Genomic DNA, 24,055 nt, shown 5'->3' with positions numbered 1-24,055 from the left:
GTTTGTGTGGGTGGGGTTTGTGTGAGTGGGGTTTGTGTGCATGGGGTTTGTGTGGGTGGGATTTGTGTGAATGGGGTTTGCATGGATGGGGGTTGTGTGCGTGGTGCTTGTGTGGGTGGGGTTTGTGTGGGTGGGGCTTGTATGCGTGGTGCTTGTGTGGGTGGGCTTGTGTGGGTGGGATTTGTGTGGGTGGGATTTGTGCGGGTGGGATTTGCGTGGCTGGGCCTTGTCTGTGAGCTGCTTGTGTGGGTGGTGTTTGTGTGAATGGGGTTTGCATGGGTGGGGTTTGCATGGGTGGGGCTTGTGTGGGTGGGGCTTGTGTGTGTGGTGCTTGTGTGCCGGAGTCATAAAGGGGGTGGAGTTAAAAAAGAAATTTCATTTTGTCTTTTGTAATTCCTGTGAATAAAATGAACTGACAATCTCTTCCCCCCTTTAAATCACATAATTTGTAAGTTCAAGGGTTTTTTTCAATTTATCTTTGTCTTTTGTAATCCCTGTGAATAAAATGAACCTAAATCTCTTCCCCCTTTAAATCACATAATTTGTAAGTCCAAGGAACTGGACCGACGACATCAACAATTTTGAAAAGTTCATTTGTCCATCGCTTGGTATAACCTTTTTCAAAATGAGATTTCCACTTGTATATTCTTACAATTTCACCAACCTTGAACTTCGGCTTTCTGACATTAATCTCCTTTTCATATTTTAATTTTGTAAACGTTTCTGATGGTTTAATTTTTGTTGAGGTGTGAATCATATCATTGTACTTATCTACAATGTCCTGAATTAAAGATAAACATTGTTGAGAACCGAGTGGAGTGAATTTTTTATGTCGTCTCTCTTTTAAAGTGCGATTAAAACGCTCAATAACAACCACTTTTACTTCATTCACCCCTTTTTATTGTTTCCTTTCTCCTCCTCCTCCTTCATTTTTTCCATATTTTGAAAAAAATGTGCAAGTTTGGTGCTTGACAAGTTTCAGATACGATTTCTATAATATTTTCACACAACGTATTATAAATACAGGTAGATACACAAGGTGGGTCACAAAACTAAACAAAACAAGAGCGCGGTACACGGTCTAATGCCCATACTACAAGTTGGTTTATTGTGTCGCGGGGGTGACTGGCCCAGGTTAACCCTCCGACCCAACTTGCGGTGATGGGGGGTGGGTTAACATCGCCACCCCCCCCCCCCCCCGGGAGAGCAGAGCGGTTCCTTATTAACAGGAGGCAGACACGTTAATCCTCGGAGATTTTAACACGTGCTCAAAGGGCATGGGGCACAATAGCTAAGGGGCGGAGGAGCACAGAAAATGAAATGTATGAACAGGGGATTTATACTCGAACCCCACGACAAATACATCGATGCAGCCTCTTAAAAGGAATACATTTAATGAAAATAATCAAATATTTACAAAGGACAATAATTCAAAAGGTATTGATAATAATGATAAAGGAAATAAATCCTAAAGTCGAGGTGCCTCTCACATAGACTCAAATACAGACAATGAGGAAACAAAATAAAAAAAAACCAATGTCACCCCCAGGGTGACCAGTATCTTGCCAAAATGTGAACATGAGTGACTTATTTATTTGATTAAAGTTACTCAAAAAATAAGGGTTTCGTCGACCTTGATGCTTGACCTTTTTGTGACCTTGACCTTTATATTTTCGTACGGTTAATGGTGTCTCTCCAGGACCGTTGTACATGAAATATCAGGAGATTTTGATGAGAACTGAGGAAATAAAATTTTCATGAAAAATCCGTTTTTTCGTCATGACGTCATCAAATGACGTCAGAGCGTCAAACCTTTGACAGATCTGGAAAGCACTTATCAAGCGCTTTCATATCAGGTATTACTCGATATGGTATCTAAGATTTCAAAATTTGACCTTGGGGCCAAAAACTTTCGACCTCCAGCGCTAATCATGAAGGTCAAGGCCGATCGCCACCAAAAATTAATCAGCTGAGCGCCAGACTATGAACGATATTGCCATGAAGTTTGAAGACGATCCAATCAAAATTACTCAAAAAATAAGGGTTTCGTCGACTCCCCTGATTTGCGACAAAGTCACCTTGACCTTTGACCTTGAAAATTTTATGCGCTGAAAGGGACCTCTATAGGACTGATATGCGAAGTTACAAAAATTTCCAATGATAATTGTGCTCTGCAGAATGATCGACACGTGATTACAGACAAAAAAAAAAAAAAACATACAAGCTGACTAACATATCTTGCAAAAACTTCGTTTTGGCAAGATAAACAAAAAACAAAACATACAAGCTGACTCACATATCTTTCAAAAACTTCGTTTTGGCAAGATAATAAATCTCTTCCTTTCAACTATTCTTGTACTGAACTTGGCCCAGAGCTGGTCATTGTGTTACTTGGAATGGAGGCGCTTCTATTCGCACGTGCAGACGTGCGCAAATGGCGCTGTCACTTCTCTCGCAGCAGGACAAACTTAAACCAGAAACTCCACGAGCGGCACTCAACACCAAGGCTCAAACGTGTAACTGCTTCATGCATTGATCGTCCTCACCAACCTGCAATGACATACATGGGGCTCAGGGTCCATTTCTCATGACGAAACCAAGACCCAAAGGCCAGCATCTGGCTTTGTGCGTGTGCTCACCCTGAACTCCCGCTTCCTCTCTCTTTCGCCTCTCAAAAAGTGCCAGCTGACGAAGTCCGATGCCTCTCAAAATGTGCCAGCCCTGAACTCCTAACTCTGATTCTCTTCTGAAATCAACTCTGCCTTGTGCGTTCCTTACACTGACCTCATGCGTGCGTTCTGCCGATCTCTCGTTCTATTTTGTCGGAAGCCTCTCACACCCTCTTCCTTTTCAGGCATCACACCTAACAATCCTCCGCCTCTGGGGCACGGCCTGCTTGCACGAAATCTGGGAAGGCGGGGCTTCTGAATGCTCAGCTCGCTTCTGGCTTCAGGAATGTGTTCCCCACCTTTATTGCCGATCTTGAAATATACAAAAATAGGGAAAAAATCACAGAGCAGCGATTTCATACTGGGGAAGCTTAATCTCAAACCCCAGATAATTAACACGACACCACCCCCTCATGTGGTGACACGTAACACTTAAGCTCACAGGTTCCCTACTTAGTAACATCGAGATGCCTTCCACACATCCAACACCAAGAAACTCTACACAATGCTATATTCCCTATTAAATTCTTCCATCTACCCCCACAACCGTAACAATAGCTTTGGTTTTGTTTCTTGAAGAGAGGGATGACTTCAGAATTAGTCTTATTCTGCATCGGTACTCTTTCTGATTATTATAATTATTTTATGCATTTTTTTATGTTGTACTTGGGGGGCCTTCTTCTATACCAAGGTATTTGAAGGATGCTTCGTTTTCTCGTTCCTGTATTGTTGTACCTTGATCAATCGAGATGTCTGTTCTTATTGTTTTCCTTATACAAATGTGCATTGGCACATTTGTCAAGAACAAACTCCATTCGATGTCCTCCATTCACTGCTTCACCAGTTTCAGTTTATCTGCTGTCACAGAAAATCTCAATTCCTTCTTTACCTTTGAGTCATTTATTAAAACACACAACAACCAACAAAAACAAATGTATGTGGAGAATCTTCTCGAGGAGTTTAAGCAAGACAACCTTCCTCCAAAGATTCTGCAGTGATTGAAACTTTAAATCCTGATATAGTACTCGGTGAAATTTAGATCTGTTCTTTCTCCAGGCTTGCTGATGTTATCGCTGAAATGTTGGGGGATCAGGGAAGAGATCACTCGCAGCTTTGATGCAGCAGCCATCGGGAGGTGTGCTGTGAATGTGCCTGCACCACGGAGCAAGACACCAGTCATTGACTGTTCGGATGAATCTTGAAGTTGCACGGTTATGAGAAAGAGAGGAAGAGGAGTGCTCACAGCAAACTCGGCGTGATCCCATTGTTATCCGTTTTCCCGGAAGCTTTTCGCAGGTTTATTCGCTTTCATGTTCATTTGCTCGGCAACCGTTGGTCCGAATGTCACGAAATCTTCGCCATATTCTACTCGTGTAGAATTTTTTAGGAATAATTATGACGTCACTGGTAAATTGATGCGGTTACCACATTTGGAAAAACAAAAAAAAATTGGACCTCGATATATCCAAAACTGTTCGATGGAAAAAAATTGAAACAGCTCATTATCAAGTCCACCACAGGAGGAATAAGGGCTGTTTACCATGACATCATCAGTCCCTTCATGATGTCAAAATTCGACAAGTGCAACGCTTTATCCAAACATGAAGAACATTATTTAGGGTTACCTGTGCAATGACTGTTATCGATCTGGGGTTTGAGTTTCACCATGAGGGGAAGCACTCGAGTTCCTCCGAAACACCAGGTCCCGAGGCCACCGAACACAGATAACTCGGCACTCGAGCGGGATGCTGAGCAACCATGAGTGCCGATTGGTACTGCCAATCCGCAGTGTTACACAACTTTGCATGGTACCTCACATGTGGACGGCCACACCAAGGGTGGGGGAGGGGAGGGTGTCATGTCTGGGATGCGTACTCCGGTTTACTCAACGAATCAGGTGGAACCGAGTGGAGCTGCGAGTACGTACCAGCTCAGAAGAGCAAATTTTGTGGGGTGAAGCTACCCAGCTGATGATGTCAGGACCATACTGGACCAGTGGATAAAAAGACAGGATGAAATGGGTACAATAACAATATAAGCAATTTATTTGCAAAGCAAGGGTGAGGAACAGCATGTGGAATAATAAAACCTTTTAATACAAAAGCATTATGTACAGCAGCAGAAAGCAAGGATTGATGAGGTGCGCTAAAATAAATGCAATTATAAACGAAAGAGAAGACATCGGGCAGAGCTAAACCTATAAAAACTTCTCCAACCATAATTATGCTAACCTAACAGCCGTCATCAAACACCTACTCAAGGAAATAAGAAAGCAAAGAGAGATGAGGAAAAGCTTGAGGTGTTGACTATCTCTTTTTGTTGCTGGCGTGGCCGACGCCCCACGCTTCCCAGTCAATGAGGAGGGGGAAGAGGGAGGAAAACTAAGGTGTCAACTGTGTGAAGTCAGAGGATGTATGATGATTGGCAGATGAGGTGTAAGGCAAAGAGGAATATGCAACGATGTAGGTCAGGGGGTTTTGGAAAGAGAAAAGAATGTGTTAGAGGATAGACCACCAAGAGCGGAAAGAAATCTGTTCATGCAAATGTTTATGCTGTCAAATTGGACTCTGTCTGGTGTCGGGCTCTTCCACTCGGTCGTGGACTCTCTTATGATCCGTTCCACCGCTCATCTCCAAGACCAAAGAGTGAGTCAGATCACAAGAGAAGAGAAGAGAAGGGCAGGTGGGCCAGAGAAAAGGGCGGGCCAGATCAGAGATTTTTCTTTTATACGTTGGTGGAAGACTGAACATACCCTGAAGACAAAGTGGGTTGTATCAAAGCGGGGCAACTTGGAACCCGGTCGTATCTGCTCACAGTTATAAAGTGGCTCATCGCATAATAATTATTATTATGAAAGCCAATATGACGGGTCTGAATCATCCTTGTTGCCATGGTGGTGTTACAGAGAGCCTGCATGAGGCTGAACACAATATCACCTTCACAATGGTGTATTGTCAGCAAGGCAATAATTCCCTTGTTTTAAGAACTGTGTTGCACTTATCCTTTTATATTTCAAAGCAGACGCCTCTGGATGTTGGTGGAGAAATAATTTTATCAACAAGGGTGAACCTTTCGGAAAGCCATGAAGACTCGGCAAATTCTGGGGAAGCCACAAAGGGGAGTAAGCATTTTCCTCTGTTTATACCGTATTTATTTCCTGTGGCTGGAGAATATAAAAGAACAATGAACAATTAAATGAAAAACGCACTCTCTTTCTGTGCCTTTGGCAAAATATGCACTTCAAGTGGATCGCAAAAGTGCATTTATGAGTTGAATCTCCGCCGATGATACTGTTACGGCTGTGGAAATTCGCAAACCACCATTCAGGTCCCGTCGGCGAGATATCTCTTAAGTACATGTGTAGTTAGCCCCAAACCCGTTGTTTCGAGGGAATAAATGTGATTCATTCGGGCTGCGACGCTTTGAGTCAGTCGTTTTGCTTTCTCTATCTTTTATTTCAAATAAAAAACCAACGAGGAAGCTCGGTGGGCTTTTCGTGCCATTCTTCTCCGCGCTTGGTGTGAGGGAAGAGAAGCGAGGGGAGGGCAGCTGGCGCCCCATTGGTGGATGCGTGGTGTGACACGGCCAGGGAGGAGGAACGCCCCTCTTCGACACCTTTCTCGAAGCACCTCGAAGGGGGGTGGAGAAAAGAACGGGGCGGAGCAACAGGGCGGAGCTCCGGGATATAAAAGTCGGGGACGGGCGAAGCAGTTTTGGGGATGCTCTTGCTCGGTGGATATTCTTGCTTCGTGGTTGCTCTCGCTCTCGTCTTCTGGCTCGCTCGTCTTGGTGGCTGCTGGCCTGGTCTTTTGTGGGGCAGTTGCAAGACCCCGCTGGCAGGAAAGAGCGTCCGTCATTCCCCTCTCCCGACTTCGGGCATCCACGTCCCCCCCCCCCTCTATCCACGCTGGGATAGCGCCGAACACTCGTTCCGTGGCGTCGAGTGGCCAACACTTGCAGGTGCGAGGGACGCAGGAGAGGAATCGCCAACCACGCCAGGGCACGGAGTCGCAGCCAGGCGGGACCACATCGACGGACGTAGGAGAGGGACTCGACGGCCCAAAAGGGAAGTCACCATTTCTTTTCGGGGTTTTTTTGTATGGAACTTGTGGTGCCGTGTCTTGTGAAGTAAAACTGTTAAGTGTTGCCGTGAGTCGGTCTTAGTCGGTTGTAGCTCTGCGTCATCGCTGCTTTATTGTTTTTCTTCTTGCATTTGCTTTATGTGCATTCTGATCCTGTTTGGCTGTATATGTGTGCTCTCCGTGTGTCGTGTGAACAAAGTGCTTGTGTGAACTTGTTCCCCGTTTCGCTGCGTCCTTCCCTTTGTTGAATCTCCATCTTGCTTCACGTAACAGGTTCGTCGTGGGCGTAATACGCCCGATAAGTAATCAGAACCGTCGAGGCCGACGATAACACTGCTCGGTTATCCCGATAGTACGGAACAGACCGCTTAAGCGGCCCGTGTCCGGAGTCGACCTGCGGCGAGGTGCGATCGCCCGGTCTACCCTCCGCGTGGGTACTTAGGTAGGTCGAGTTTGGCGAACAACCCTATCCCACGCGGGTGGCCGATTGGCACGATCGTGGTGAGGCCGAAAGGCCCACCCGTGACTAGCTCCCGGCGTTAGTCCGAGAGGGTCACGACAGAAGTGTCCGTCTGCTGGGCGACGTGCCGCGATTCGAGTCACGCAGCCGATCACACTCCGGCGGGCACGAATTCGCTACACTGGTGTCAGGAGTGGGATAACAAACTCTCCTGTTTCCAGCTAAATTCACGGGAATCGGTCCAGGGGTGAGAGGAGTGACCCCCGATTCCCTCCAAATTACAAGCGAGCTAAATTAACCCCTTACGAGAAATAAGATGGAGTCTCAAGGCGAGCGGGAGCCGGGGGTGGAGATGGATATGTGTAAAAATGTAGAAGCCATGGTCCAGGACACCCGTGAGGAAGACACATCTTTACCCCAGGGATGGGAAAAGTGGCTATGCCATGCATCGGGTTATTTTTATTATTACAATTGCACCACTGAACGTGGTCAGTGGATGCGGCCAGGGCATGTGACAATGCAGCAACTAATGGCCGTCATAGACCTTGCGATGAAGCGAAAGGATTGGGATCTGGGAACAATGGCGGAGGATATAAAAATGCTCCGAGAGTTTGCAAACGGGACCAGGATGCCCCCTGAAGGAAATTCTGAGTCGAGGGGGAGTGTGGCGGCGGTTCGGACCACGATAACGGGTGAGGAAGAATTGACGGAGAAAATAATAATGATTGGACGAGAAGTGTATGAACTCGCACAGTTGATGACGAGCGTTGCCGCCACGACAATTATCGGGGAAACTAAAAAACTCGGACACGAGGGGACAACGCAAGAGTTGAAAGAAAAATGGAGAAATTGAAGGAGGTGGAGGTGACAGAGACGCGGGAATTAAAGGAAACAACGGAGAAATTGAAGGAGGTAGACGTGACGGAGACGTGGGAATTGAAGGAAATAACGGAGAAATTGAAGGAGGTAGAGGTGACGAAGACGCGGGGGTTGGAAGGAATAACAGAGACAAGGGAGATAGAAAAAGTAGAGGAGAGACTACACGATAAAGACGGTGTGAAAGACGAGCGCACACACACACACACACACACACACACACACAGAGTTGGTGGAGGACGATGAGGGGGAGCTCAGGGAATCTGTCGTGACCCGGTGCAAGCAGCCGGATAGCCTCCTTCGGGAACGGAGGGAGATGCTATGCTCCCTTGAAGCGGATCTCGACCAGGTGGGACCATTCAAGCTTTGCGAGGTCGAGGGGAGGAGTGCTGTGGACGGGTGCACGGAGAGCTTGGGGGATATAGAGGCCCCGGGAACCCTCGAGGTGACACTAATCCCCAGTGTGGTTGTCCCGGTGTGTGTGGCGCGGGGTGTGAGTGCGCCCCCGTGTGTGGAAGCGACCCCGTGTGTGAGTGGTGTGGTGGCAAGTGTGCCGAGGTGCGTGCTTCCAAGCATGCCGTGTGTGGATGAGGCACCGCGTGTGAGTGTCAACGCATGTGTGAGTGAAAGGGTCCGTGTGAGAGGGACAGTGTGTGTAAGAGAGCGGTATGTAAGGGAGATGACGGTCAGCATGCGTGAGCATGCAGCCGCGTCTCCCGGTGTGAATGTGAGTTTAATGGAGTGGAGTCTGTGCATCGTAACACGCAGGTGTGCGTGGGTGGAATGGCGACGACAACGGCAACAGAGGGACAAAAGCCGAGTAGCGACCGTAGTTTCAACGGGAACCGTGCGGGGTTTACAAAGCAGCGAGCGCGAGGTCCGAGCTGTGCAACGCATGAGGCCGCCACGTGCTCGCTTGCGGGAGTGAAGCCCGGTCCGGAAACGCCAGCGGTGGATTTGCCGATCCTGCGGACGGACAAATTGTAGGCAGGATTACGGATTTGGACCGGACGGGTTCTCCACGCAAGCGTGTGTTAGGCTCCAACGGGCAAAGCACATGTGTTCGCGTGGGAGCCCCTCGGAGTGCGAGGTTTGCTTTTTGTGGTGCGCACGGTGACGTCATGGCTGCACGTGGGGTTGGAATCCGGCAGGAGGGGTTGAATCCCTGCCGGATGGTACCGTCCAAGGAGGGACGAGGTACACGTGCAGCTGCATGACGTCACGGGCAGGTGCAAAGTGCGCGAGCTGTGAGTTGTCGCGCTGGTGCTGCGCAATATAAAAAAAAAAAAACAGCAAGCCTCGCTTTCGGGTGAACAGGATTCCTGGGCAAGGGGTGGATGATCCCCTTGGCCAGGACACAGGATGGAACTAGCTTGGGGGAAGGGTTAAGTCCTCATGGAGTCCGTGGAATTGATTAGGTAGAGGGATGTTAGATGAGATTTAGGTAGGGAAATGGGAAATGACATTTTGGAGACAGTGACAGACAGTGAATGTGTAGAGGGGACGTAGCTTAGCTACGTAGTGTTAAATGGAACGTGCTGTAGTTTAAGGGATGACGTGGGAGCACGAGTTAGCTAGGGGAGGTAGTTAGAAGGATGGCAGAGTTCAGCGGTGTGTGTGTTGAAGAGTTGTGAGGTGAGTACATGTGCTTGGTGAGTGAGTGAGGCCAGCGGGTCTGTGTGAATGGAGCGAATGGGGAATGCATGGTGCGATGAGTGATTGGGGGGAGGAGTGACTCCCACCCAGGGACCCCGGGGTCAGTGTAGAGTGAGTTAGCTGGGTTAGTTAAATTGACAAAATGGAGGTCGTTTTGTTGTTGGTGGGAAAGTCGGCTCAAAATCCGTTTGGAGGGGTGCAGGAGCCCTGTTGATGGGCTGGGAGCGTGGCTGCAAAAGGTGAGTATCGCTGAGTGGGTACCCCAGGCACCAGGCCAGTCGGTCAGAGTCGGCCAAAGGCCCATGGGGGGCCGGGATAGCGTTTGTGGGCACGGGTGCGCCCGCATGGTGCGGGGGCCTGGGGCGCCATTAGCCGCGTGGGCAGTGTTGTGGGCACGGGTGACCCTCAGAAAGGGGCCCAGGAAGCCAGCCTGCCACGTGTGTGTTTCAGGGGAGGTGCCATGGGGGGCACTCCCCGGTGTTTAGGGAGCTGGTAGGCTCGGAGGCAGTGTAGTGCCCGGGGGTGCCATCGTCGGAGAATCGGCAGAGGGTAGTGCCTGCCAAGGGAGTCACGCGTCCCAGCCATGAGACCGTGTGAGGGCACGGAAAGAAAATGGGGGGGGGGGCGAGGCCCAAAATTGTAAGGACACCAACACAGGCGACGGGAATCTGGGTTGATAGAACCAATAGTTTAAGCGTGAGGCGCTTGTTGAAAGCCCCGGGGTAGTTTAAAGGTTAATGGTTAGGGTAGATTAGGAAGTGTACCCCTCCGCACCATCCATCCCCTCGCTCTCGTTGTGGGCCGCTGGACCCACTTTGTGCTATAGATCACTGAAGTCTGGGGAGGCCATCCTGAGCCTTCGTTGGGCCTCGACACAGGACGCTAGCTCTCCCTCATTCTCCTCCGGGAAGGGAACGTAGGGGTTGGGAGTAGGCTAGGGGATGATAGGTTAGCCGAACAAGGACGATAAAGGGGGTTAGGGGACGAATTATAGTGGGAGGTATGGAAATAAAAAGAAAGAAAAAAATTAATTAAGTTGGGGCTAAATTGGGTTTTACAAATTAAGGGAGTGGGTATGGACAGTGACAGGCAAAGGCGATAGGTTGGGAGGGAGACCGTCGTGTATGTCCGAGCCCGCCTTCCGAGTGGCCAGCACCACCGCACTGCCTCCACTGCAAGGCAAAGGCCGGCCCACTTCATCGGCAGCTGTTGTTTTGCTGCAAGTCCTGTGCCGGCCGGATCGTCTGCAGCTGCGGTGCTTCAAGGCCTGTGCCGGCCAGTTCGTCTGCCGGCTGTGTTTGCCTGCAGCGGCCTGGTTCTGCAGTCTGTTTGCCTGCTGCCTTTGCCATGCTATGCCCACTGCACATGTTCACCAGCCCCGTTCAATTTTGCTTTGCCCCCCCCCCCCCCCCCTGTTCATTTCCATGTGCGCCAGGATCAAGGCAACAGTTTGCAAGCTGCGAGAACTGCCCTGTTGGCAGCGACAACACGGGCCTGCAGTGGCGGCCCGTGCACCGTGTTTGCATGCGACCATTCATCCATCTATCCATCCATCCCTTGTATTCGTTTCGTGTGCCACTTGAGCTGGCACGGAGACTGCGTTTGTGCAGCCCATGCATCGTTGTGGTTCACTGCGTTCAGTTCAAAAGGGAAGGCCTTGGACTGCGTGTGAGCAGCCAGCCATGTTCCCTGTCACCTGCATTGCATGAGCCAGAGACTGCATGCGAGCAGCCTGGCTCCCTGCAAACTGCTTTTCTCTTTGCAGAGTCCTTTGATCCTGGGCCATGGTTCGTGTAAATTTTCAGGTAAAGATGCACTGTACATATGAGTGCGCCCCCGGCATGTCTGTCTCGCGCCGGCAATTTTATTTAAGTCGTCCGTGTTGGTGGGTTTGTTTAGTTAGTTACTCAGCCCTCAGGTTATTTATTTTGGGGACACGAATACCATGAATGTCGCACTCAGGGATCCGTAGGTAAAACGTACTAGGGGAGAACTACACATGATGGCACACGAGAATTTGACGACTCGGGACGAGTCTGTAAAAAGGGGAGGGGGTAGTGTTATGGCTGTGGAAATTCGCAAACCACCATTCAGGTCCCGTAGGTGATATATCTCTTCAGTACATGTGTAGTTAGCCCCAAACCCGTTGTTTAGTGGGAATAAATGTGATTCATTCGGGCTGTGACGCTTTGAGTCAGTCGTTTTTCTTTCTCTATCTTTTATTTCAAATAAAAACCAACGAGGACGCTCGGTGGGCTTTTCGCGCCATTCTTCTCCGCGCTTGGTGTGAGGGAAGAGAAGCGAGGGGAGGGCAGCTGGCACCTGATTGGTGGATGCGCGGTGTGACGCGGCCAGGGAAGAGGAACGCCCCTCTTCGAGACATTTCTCGAAGCGCCTCGAAAGGGGGTGGAGAAAAGAATGGGGCGGAACAACAGGGCGGAGCTCCGGGATATAAAAGTCGGGGACGGGCGGAGCAGTTTTGGGGATGCTCTTGCTCGGTGGATATTCTTGCTTCGTGGTTGCTCTCGCTCTCGTCTTCTGGCTCGCTCGTCTTGGTGGCTGCTGGCCTGGTCTTTTGTGGGGCAGTTGCAAGACCCCGCTGGCAGGAAAGAGCGTCCGCCATTCCCCTCTCCCGACTTCGGGCATCCACGTTTCCCCCCCCCCCCCTCTATCCGCACTGGGATAGCGCCGAACACTCGTTCCGTGGCGTCGAGTAGCCAACACGTGCAGGCGCGAGGCACGCAGGAGAGGACTCGCCTACCACGCCAGGGTATGGAGTCGCGGCCAGGCGGGACCACATTGACGGACGTAGGAGAGGGACTCGACAGCCCAAAAGGGAAGTCACCATTTCTTTTCGGGGTTTTATTGTATGGAACTTGTGGCGCCGTGTCTTGTGAAGTAAAACTGTTAAGTGTTGCCGTGTGTCGGTCTTAGTCGGTTGTAGCTCTGGGTCATCGCTGCTTTATTGTTTTTCTTCTTGCATTTGCCTTATGTGCATTCTGATCCTGTTTGGCTGTATATGTGTGCTCTCCGTGTGTCGTGTGAATAAAGTGCTTGTGTGAACTTGTTCCCCGTTTCGCTGCATCCTTCCTTTTGTTGAATCTCCATCTTGCTTCACGTAACGGGTTCTTCGTGTGCTTAATACGCCCGATAAGGAATCGGAACAGTCGAGGCCGACGATAACACCGCTCGGTTATGCCGATAGTACGGAAAGGACCGCTTAAGCGGCCTGTGTCCGGAGTCGACCTGCGGCGAGGTGCGATCGCCCGGTTTACCATCCGCGTGGGTACTTAGGTAGGTCGAGTTTGGCGAACAACCCTATCCCACGCGGGTGGCCGATTGGCACGATCGTGGTGAGGCCGAAAGGCACACCCGTGAGAAGCTCCTGGTGTTAGTCCGAGAGGATCACGACAGAATTGTCCGTCCAGTGGGCGACGTGCCGCGATTCGAGTCACGCGGCCGATCACACACCGGCGGGCGCGAATTCGCTACAATACGTAAGAATGCAAGTGCAGTGGTGTGTAAGTTATGTGCGTGAATGGGTATGTTGGGTATGCTGCGTTGCTCACTTGTTAACATACACGACCTAAGGCAGTTATTCCTTGGGGATGTCATCCCGAACTAGATTGACGTTCAATGCAGTTTTCACAAACATTTGAAAAAGGTTATCTGTGGACCATATCTCTGTGAATTGCAGGATTTGTTAAACTGGCTGGCTGTTGGCCGATCTGGATCTGGATCTTCACCAAAATCTAATCACTTTGTCTATGTCACACACACAACCGGCCCACCAAATTTCATCCGTGTCCGTCCACAACTTTTTGAGATATCAAACAATCAAGAAGACGACGTCGTGTAGATCACAATACTTGAAAAATCAATCAAACAAATATGACCTCAAAAATAATTGGTGGTTGAATTGAATGACCAAATTTGCATCTCCTCTTCAAATTCCCAGTCAATCAGATGAAAATTGAGGATTTTGGAAGTCTCACCTGAGATGTTGACCTTTGGCCTATGTTGACCTTTTGACTTCAAAAACAACAGGCTTCTTCCTTATGACAAACTCTTCCATGTGATGAACTTTTGTGAAGATCCATTTGAAATTGTGATCTGTACGTGATACTCAGACAGTCTGACAGAATAACAAAATCGACTGACCAATATACTTGAAAAATCTTCGATTTTGCAAGTAACAAAGACAAACAAACAAATAGGCAGAGAGGGGAGAAAACATAACCTCCTTCACCTTCGGTGGAAGAGGTGACGATTCAGCCTGGCGGAGGTGATGTATCTGCTTTACCGAGTACTATTCTTGTTCCCCTCACAAAAGGAGAGGTAATTGTTTTGGGGTCCGTTTGTTTGTTTGTTTGTCCGCACAGAACTTTAATGTTTTTCTCCGCAACTGCTTGTCGAATTAAGAAGAAATTTTCATCATCGGAACGACAACTGATGTGGAATGTTTTCTTTTATTTTTTGTATACATTGTCGAGGCTCATATGAGAGAGAACATACAACACACAACAAGGGGGGCAAGAGACAAGAGGGGCGAGAGAGGGAAGGACAAAACAGTGGGGAACAGACACATGAGGAGATCTGCGGAAGCGAGAGGAATGGAGCGAGGAACACGAGGTAAACAAGGTGGACACCTCAGGGACTTTCAGGTCCTCACATGACAGGATTCTTTCGCGAAGGAAAGCAGGGAATTTGAAGGAGGTGGGTTTGGGGTGGATTAATGGGATAGAAATGATCATGGTTTTGGATCAGTGAAGATAAGAGGTGTTGGTGAACAGCTGTTTTGAAGACCTCGAGGAAAGAGTGGGATTGAAGAGAGTGTGGGAGTTTATTCCAAAGGAGAGAAAAAAAAAAGAGTAATGAAAGAGTGAAGGTGATTTTTCATTGGAGAGAGGGATGACTTTAAAATTAGTCTTGTTCTGAGTAAGTCCTCTTCGCTGATCATTTTACGCATTTTTTGTGTTGTACCTGGGGGTCTTCTTGTATTCCGAGGTGTTTGTGGGATGCTTTGTTGTCGAGTTGCTGTGTTATCTGGTCTTTTTTATGGATTTATTGCATGCTCTCCTGCGTGAAACCTCATGTGGTGATTCAATTCGCTTTCTCGAGAGAAACCTTTATCACATTTGGAACATTTGTAAGGACGCTCTCTTGTATGGATCCTCATAAGCACATTCAAATGGTCTTTTCGGGAGAAACCTTCATCACATGTGGAACATTTGTAAGGTCGCTCTCCTGTGTGGATCCTCAGATGCATATTCAAAGTGCCTTTTTGAGAGAAACCTTTATCACATGTGGAACATTTGTAAGCACGCTCTCCTGTGTGGATCATCATATGCAAATTTAAATGGCCTTTTTGAAAGAAACCTTTACCACATGTGGAGCATTTGTAGGGACGCTCTCCTGTGTGGATCATCATATGCAAATTTAAATGGCCTTTATGAGAGAAACCTTTTTCACATTTGGAACATTTGTAGGGACGCTCTCCTGTGTGAATCATCATGTGCATATTTAAATGGCCTTTCTGAGAGAAACCTTTCTCACATGTGGAACATTTGTGAGCACGCTCTCCTGTATGGCTGTTCATGTGCCTCTTCAAACTGCCTTTGTCCGAGTAACCTTTATCACATATGGAACATTTGTAAGGTTGCTCTCCTGCATGGATCCTCAAATGCCGATTCAAAGTGCCTTTTTGAAAGAAACCTTTATCACATTTGGAACAATTGTGAGGACGCTCTCCTGTATGGATCCTCAGATGCTGATTCAAAGTGAATTTTCGAGAGAAACCTTTGTCACATGTGGAACATTTGTAAGGTCGCTCTCCTGTGTGGATCATCATATGCACATTCAAAGTGCATTTTTGAGAGAAGCCTTTATCACATATGGAGCATTTGTAAGCATGCTCTCCTGTGTGGATCATCATATGCTCATTCAGTCTGCCTTTTCGAGAGAAACCTTGATCACAGACAGAGCATTTGTGTGGACGTTCTCCTTTGTGGGTCCTCATGTGTATTTTGACATTTTTCGGTGAAGTAAAATCTTCACTGCTTCTTTTACACTTATAATGCATTTGCCTTTCGATAACCTTTTTGGGTTTGTTTAATTTAATATTGATCTTTGTGCTGTTTTCACCAGACGTACACTTGTATTTTGAAGGTCGTGAGTCTTGTTCTTGGGATTGTTTCTTCAAAGTGGACATCTTCTTCACTGTGACACCGCTCATGGATCTTATCTGCCCAAATGGACTTCTTGATTGTTCTACAAAAACAAACAAGTTATTTTACGTTTTTTTTGTCAAACTCTACATGAAAAATATTTCATAATTTCAAAAATTTAATAAACCCTGAATTAAAAATACTGAATGTTCATTTTGGAGGTTTCTGCTCACCCATTGCAGAACAGACAGGACTGCCATTTGTCAAATGAACATCTGAATCTTCCTTGACAGAAGAATATCTTGAAGTTTCTGAGAAAGATAAACCGTAGTGTCGTCTGGATTTCACATTTACAGGAGAGACATCACCTGAATACAATGAAAGACATGAAGTTTAAAACACTGCCAAATATAAATCCGGTCAATAGGTGGGATGCAATAGACGTCACTTCCGCTGTTAGAACAAGGCTCCATAATGCTGCCACAATTACAGGAGAGGAAAGGAGGTGTTTACAATGACAAACATACATACATATATATATATATATATATATATATATAAATATATATATAAATATATATATATATATATATAAATATATATATATATAAATATATAAATATATAAATATATATATATATATATATATATATATATATATATATATATATATATAAATATAAATATATATATATATATATATATATATATAAATATATATATATATATATATATATATATAAATATAAATATAAATATAAATATATATATATATATATATAAATATAAATATATATATATATATATATATATATATATATATATATATATATATATATATATATATATATATATATATATATATATATATATATATATATATGAGCGGGAGTGTGGAGCAACCATTTCAGAAGTTCGGTGTTTCCTCATTCTTGACACAGTGAAACCATAAATTGATGTAGTTTAGCTGTAAAATAATTTTGCGAAATCTCACGTTGACTTCCGGGTTTAGGGATTTTTTTTTATTTTTATTTTTTACACTTGTTGATCGAACTTCTAACTCCCAGGTGCTGTATCTTCCAAATTATAGCGAATTTTTCCAAACCGGACTCTTTGTGTTTTTCTGTTGCATCTTCGTCCATGTGTTGCTGTCATATCCGATCATAAACACAACCCTTGTGAAATGATGTATGGATGCTAAAGAGGCGTTTTGCGCACGTGTGTGTGTGTGTGTGTGTGTGTGTGTGTGTGTGTGTGTGTGTGTGTGTGTGTGTGTGTGTGTGTGTGTGTGTGTGTGTGTGTGTGTGTGTGTGTGTGTGTCTTTTCAGTGACTTCCTTCGACTCACCAGACACTTCAAACTCTTCATTGATGAGAAATGCTTGCTCTTTTAAAAGCATTTAAAAATGCTTCACTTTCCTTATTTTTCCATGACGAGGTCCCCACCTTCACCATCATCTATTCCTCTTCCTCTGCAGAATATCTTCATTGTCCAATTTGGAAATTTGGAATCAGCATCCCTCCACTTCATGTCCCCTCTTTCTGCATCCCTTTTCACCCGACCCTCTCAATGCTTCCCCTCACACCCACCAACTCCAACCTTGCACAGTACTTTATTTATTCATCCCCCTCACCCCATCCTCTGGAAGCTTCCCTCCACCCCCCCAACTCACACCCTCTCATCTCCCCACTCAGGTTACCCCTCATCTCATCCCCTCCCACCAATCCCGCCCCTTCCTCCCCAAACCTTCTCAGCAGACGCCGCCCCCCTCCCCAGTCCCTCACCTTCCACGCCTCCCACCCTCTCAACACCTTCTCCCTGTCCCTCACTGTGTGAGCCTGAAACATCTGAGGCCTCCGCTCCATCCCGACAGATCTCTCAATCCAAGATGCAGCTTACAGCCCAGACATCATCAGTGCAACAGAATCATTTCTCTCATCCGATTACCCTCACACCGTCCATGCCTATACGAGCGGTAAACAAACTACGTCCTTCATGTGGATAACTTAAATGTGCTGTCAAACATGGAACACTTTGGAATGTCATATCATTTCAAGGAAAAAACATTGACTTGGTATATCAAGAATCCAAATGTCTTCAGCAACACAAAATTGTTCCAAAAGAGATTCCATAAGTTGCAAGAAAAAACACATTCATGGTTGAATAACAAGGTATTTCTTGACATACTCATCTGTATAAAATAGTGACGTACCAGACTTGGGTGTTAATCCTTCATCCTGACAGTGGAGGGAGCAGACATCACTGAAACCGATTCCCTGGAAATCAGGAACATTTTCCAGCTGCACATTTTGGAATCCAACAAACTTTTGGCAGAAACTGGAAAGTTCTCGAATAACATTCTCTAAGTTGACGAACACACTTCCCAACAGAGAAGATCCTGCAAGCTGGACAATCTGCGGCTTCAAAAAAGATTTCACAAATTTGCAGAAGTCAGCGTACAATGCAAATTTAAATTTCTCTTTGGTGAGAGAGAGGAGCTCTGTTCGCAATGAGTCGGAGTCTGTACAAGCTCGAAGAACGTTCCGATTCTCAATTCCAAGAACATTGATCACTGCTTGGGCTGTTTCTGCTCTCAGACCTTGTGATTGGAGCCATTCCAAGAAGTTATCCATTTCACCGATGACCTGCCAGGGACACAATGGTAATGTTAATAAAGGAAAGGTTGTACATGTTATTCTCTTTACTGTGTATTCTATCCCATCAATGTGGTGGTTTACAGCCAGTTTGTTCACCCCATGTGGGCTAGCAGGATGGCCTTGAGGTGGGCACACTTGCCCCTGAGTTGTCCAGCTTGGTTTGAATCCCGATGCGGCTAAAAACTGTCAGCGTCGTGTTTCACAGACAGGGAAAGGGATCAATGTTTGTGCCGTCCGTCAGATGAACGTTCAATAGGGCATCCCCACTTACAGCATTAGTTGGTGGATATTAAAGACCCTACGGCATCTTTCTTGAAGAATATGTGAGCTATCACAGGCACACTGCCCAAATTCCAAATTTCTTCTCTCATTTACAGGGGACACTAAATCAGCGGTACAGCCACACTCGAAGCAATGATGTAACCAGCAACCACTGCAAACAAAATGATAGAATGATAAATGAAAGTGCCCCATCACCACCTCACCTCCACTCTTGCTCTCCAATTATTGTTTCATGAATCAGCATTTAATCAATGTCCATAACCAAGGCTGCACAAACCACGGACAAAACAAACAGAAAAGCCATGGTTGGGAAGAACCTCATTACTTTTCTTCTTCCTCATTTCCCTTTCACTGACACCCAGCAGGACAAAATACAAAACCTGCCAAAGGGCAGAGGAGATCGTGAGCCAAAGCCATCCATATCTGGTGCTGACTGCGTTTGCGCTTGTCCTCCTGCAGTCGGTTGCCTTCCCGAGGAGGTTGGTCGCAGGATTTGCACTCCAGCCACCAAGAAACACTTCACTTTGCAAAAAACACTGTTGTTTGTGTTGGGGTGGTGCTGAGGTATCATCCACCAGAGTCTCCTCGGGTTAACCTGAGGCTGTTCCTTCGGGTGGGTGCCAGCAGTGTCCTATCCCTAAGAGATGGGGATAAGCCAGGCATCTGCCTGGGGTATGGTCTGACAGCGACACCTGGAGTACTGGTGGAAAGCTGACACAGCGACGTACTGTGCGCATGCTTCCAATGAATGAATGAATGAATTAATTTCCCTTCACACAGCATGAGGCCTGATGTGATCAATCTGCTGCTGCCCCACACAGGGCCGGCCCACACACGACGCAGCACGCAAGAGTTGTCTTCAGAACCCCCTCTCCGTTTGTTCAACATTTGAAAAACTTATGAGGGGGTAGCGAGTGTAGGCAGTGGTGATGGGTGCAGCGAGTGCAGGAAGTGGTGAGGGCAGGCAGTGTTGAGGTGGTAGTGAGGGCAGGCAGAGGTGAGGGGGGGAGCAAGGGTCTTGTCAAAGGACAGTGTGTGGTTGATGTCGGCTGTTCTTGACTCCTAAACTGCCTCAACCAACTCACCCACCCTTCTTTCCTCCTCCACCAAAATTTGTGTAATTTTTAATTTATTTAATTTTAACCCCGTGGTGTCCCTGCACCTGCCACACTTTTCTCATCCCCAATCTCCCCCACCCCCAATCCTCTTGTTAAATTGAGTCGTCAGCTTGACGGATTTATTGAATCTGAATCCTGGTATCGGTCGAGCAGAGACATGACAGACCAAATTTGAATTGCCACCTCCTGTGCCAAATTTCCTTGTTCATACCTGTTGTACACTGCATGGCCAAAAGAATGCGGACACCTCTTCTGATTGGTGGATTCGGCTGTTTCAGCCACACCCATCACTGATGCGTGTATAAAATCAAGCACACAGCCATGCAATCTCCATCGACAAACATTGGCAGGAGAATGGGCCATACTGAAGAGCTCAGTGATTTCAACGTGGCACCGTCATCGGATGCCACCATTCCAAAAAGTCAGTTCGTCAAGCATCTGCCCTGATAGAGCTCTCCGATCAACTGCAAGTGTGGTTATTGTGGAGTGGAAATGTCAAGGAGAAACAACAGCCCAGCTGTGAAGTGGTCAGCAGTAGGGTGAATATACTGATTCTGGCTCACTTTTCCCCATGTATATGAATGGGGGATTTTCAGCGATTCATTTTTTTTCCCCCTAAAAAGTAAACCCCCTTTTTATCCCAAGGTATATTGATGTCTCCCCTTTTAACCTCGGAACACTTTTTTTTTTTCAAATAACCAATGCAATAAGATAATGATTTGTTCAAGTAGTAAAGTAGTAATGTGATTTGTTAAAGGTGATTCCAAAGAAATATCTGAAACATCTAAGCCTCGGGACACTCTTTTTCAAATAACCAATGCATATTGTTTTGCTCACTCATTGAACCAATAAAGATTTGTTCATTTTCAAATTCCTTCAATAGTTTAATTTTCTTTGCACAATAATCCCCATCTAAAATATTTAAAAACAAAACATTTGAATCTTTATATTTTTAAGATACCCCTTTTGTGCCATTACGAAATGATAAACTTCTCTAAATGCTCGTTTGACCACCTCCTGAGCCACAGGTTATTTTTTGTTAAGCCACGCCCACTTTTCACAAGCCCCGCCCACCTCCCAGAATATTTTCATAAGCCACGCCCTTTCGCTAAGCCCTGCCCACTTTTCCCAAGCTCCACCCACTTTTCATGAGGTATTTTTTATAAGCCACGCCCACGTTTCGTAAGCCCCGCCCACTTTTGCTAAGCCCCACCCACTCTTACATCATTTCCAGTTCATCTCTGACTCACAAAGAAATCACCAGAAAATTCCAGAATGTTCTGCTTTTGAAAAATTGGCCTGGGCTCGCCCAAGGAATTTCCAAAGGAAACCACACCCACCAGTCTTTCCCTATAAAAGCCTCAAGCCCAGGCTCCATTTTAAACATATTTTTTGCTGGCAATGGTGTGCTGTGTGTTTGCCTGGAGATTGACTACTTGTATGGAACGAAACCTTCAAGTTGATGAACTGGATTCAAACCTCTTATCCATTGACGTAAGATTTTATTTCCCTATTTTCAGTTTGATTTAAGCATAGACTCATTTAATAATTAAATAACTTCATTAATACATTATTATTTTCTCTCACAGGAAATTGCATCTGAAAATACTGATTTTGCCACAACTTTGGGCGAAATTGTTGGCTTGTTTGAAGACCATGTGAGCGACCAAGACCCATAGAACGAGCTCGGCCTTGAGTGGGATGACTTTGGGGTTCCTTGGAGATCGACTACTTGTTTGGAACTAAACTTTCAAGTTGATGAACTGGATTCAAACCTCTTATCTGTTGAGGTAAGATTTTATTTTCCTATTTTCAAAGTTTGATTGAAGCATACTCATTTAATAATTAAATCACTTAATTAATACATTATTATTTTCTCTCACAGGAAATTGTATCTGAAATAAGAAATGAAAATACTGCTTTTGCTACAACTTGGGGTGAAATTGTTGGCTTGGTTGAAGACCTTATGAGCGACCAAGACCCACAGAACGAGTTCGTCCTTGATGACCCAACTAAAGAGTTATTCCTTGGAGACCAGCAAAGTCCTGAAAAAGAGTTTTGCAACAATAGTACTCATTGTGAGTTATCAAGACAATACCCCCTGAACAAGTTATACCTTGATGAGCCAGAATACAAGTTTTACTTTGGAGACTCACAAATTTCAGACATTTTGAAAAATGGAGTTTTGCTTGATGATCCACAGTTATACGATGTGAGATCTTTCACTGAAACCCATAAAAATTGGAAAAATGGAGATTTCCATGATGATCCACAGTTATACTATGTGAGATCTATCACTGAAACCCATAAAAATTGGAAAAATGGAGAGTTCCTTGATGATCCACAGTTATACGATGTGAGATCTATCACTGAAACCCATCAAAATTGGAAAAATGGAGATTTCCTTGATGATCCACAGTTATACTATGTGAGATCTATCACTGAAACCCATCAAAACTGGAAAAATGGAGAGTTCCTTAACGATCCACAGTTATACTATGTGAGATCTATCACCGAAACCCACAATATTTCTGGAAATTGTGATTCTACTTTTGAGTCTTGGATAGACGGTTATATATTTGGAGACTTGAAATGTGGGTTCTGGCTTGATAACTCACAATGTGATACGTATCTTGGAAACTCAACAGGAATGTGGTTATACCTTGGAGACTTGGAAAGTTGGTTTTATTTTGGAGACTTGAAATGCGACCACTCTTTGGGATCTAAACCAATCAAGAAAGTTCTTACTCCCCTTTCTACGTCATCAAACCTGAAAGCCTTAAAAGACAGAATTGGAAGAAGAGAAAAAAAAACCTAAAAAATATATATTGTTAGTTCTGGGAAGAAAGTGCAGGCGAACTCCCCCTTTCTACATCATCAAACCTGAAAGCCTTAAAAGACGAAATTGGAAGAAGAGAAAAAAAACGTAAAAATATAAATATAGGTGGAAATCTCATTTTGAAAAAGACATTGTGTTGGTCGAGGGTTGGGGGGTTGGAGTGGAGATTTTGAATGTGAGGGTTGGGGTTAAGATTTTGAATTGAGGGTTGGGACACACACACACACACACACACACACACACACACACACACACACACACACACACGCACACGCACACGCACACGCACACGCACACGCACACACACCACCAAACAAAAGTTAAGCGTTGACTATTCAGTTGAGGATTCTGTGTTTGGGGTTCATAGATCTAAGAACGTCCCACTTGACAGACATTATATACTGTTATACACCTCGGACTTAGCCCTCGAGTATCCACAACGGTGTATAGTAGGAGGGAGTGAAGTGCCAACCCATTGCTCCCATTGCACGCGCACGCGCACGCGCACACACACACACACACACACACACACACACACACACACACACACACACACACACACACACACACACACACACACACACGTTAAGCCTTGACTATTCAGTTGAGGATTCTGTGTTGGGGTTCACAGATCGAAGAACGTCCCCCTTCACACACATTATATACTGTTGTACACCTCGGACTTGGCCCTCGAGTGTCCACAACAGTGTATAGTCGGAGGGAGTGAAGCGCCTACCCATTGCTCCCATGGGTATTATCTGCTTAGTTTTGTCTTTTGTAATTCCTGTGAATAAAATGAACCTAAAATCTCTTCCCCTTCTAAATCATATATCTTATAAATCCAAGGAACCGTATCTATTACATAAACAATTTTAAAAAGTTTGTTCGTCCATCGTTTAACATAACCTTTTTCAAAATGAGATAACAAACCTATATATTCTTACGATATCACCAACTTTGAACTTAGGTTTTCTGATATTAATCTCTTTTTCATATTTTTAATTTGCAAATGTTTCTGATGGATTCATATTCGTTGACGTGTGAATCGTGTCATTATACTTATCCACAATATCCTGAATAAAAGATGACCATTGTTGTGAACCGAGTTCTGTGAATTTTTTTATATAGTCTCTCTTTTAAGGTACCATTAAAACGTTCAACAACAACGGCCTTCCCTTCATTAAAGGTATTGTATAATGTAATACTGTTTTTTTTAGAAAGTTCATAAATATCTTGTTATAAAACTCTCC

The 24,055-nt window shown here is 45.6% G+C and overlaps 1 protein-coding gene across 1 annotated transcript in view; it reads right to left on the bottom strand.

Moving 5' to 3' along the window:
- Positions 1–4,691: 4,691 nt before the first annotated feature.
- Positions 4,692–24,055, bottom strand: part of LOC147029218 (uncharacterized) — a 96,387-nt gene continuing 77,023 nt past the window's right edge. The window contains exons 3-5 of the mRNA XM_085876436.1: positions 18,122–18,554; positions 16,144–16,278; positions 4,692–16,013 (exon numbers count right to left, since the gene is read on the bottom strand). Of these exons, the coding sequence (XP_085732562.1) occupies positions 14,800–16,013; positions 16,144–16,278; positions 18,122–18,554 (1,782 nt within the window). The 3' untranslated portion in view covers positions 4,692–14,799. The remainder of the gene's footprint in view (positions 16,014–16,143; positions 16,279–18,121; positions 18,555–24,055) is intronic.

This window comes from Eptatretus burgeri, chromosome 4, assembly GCF_056783735.1.
Source record: "Eptatretus burgeri isolate ZD-2024b chromosome 4, Ebu_testis_v1, whole genome shotgun sequence".
Classification (NCBI taxonomy): Eukaryota; Metazoa; Chordata; class Myxini; order Myxiniformes; family Myxinidae; genus Eptatretus; species Eptatretus burgeri.
This window is presented reverse-complemented; position numbering and strand designations above follow the sequence as displayed.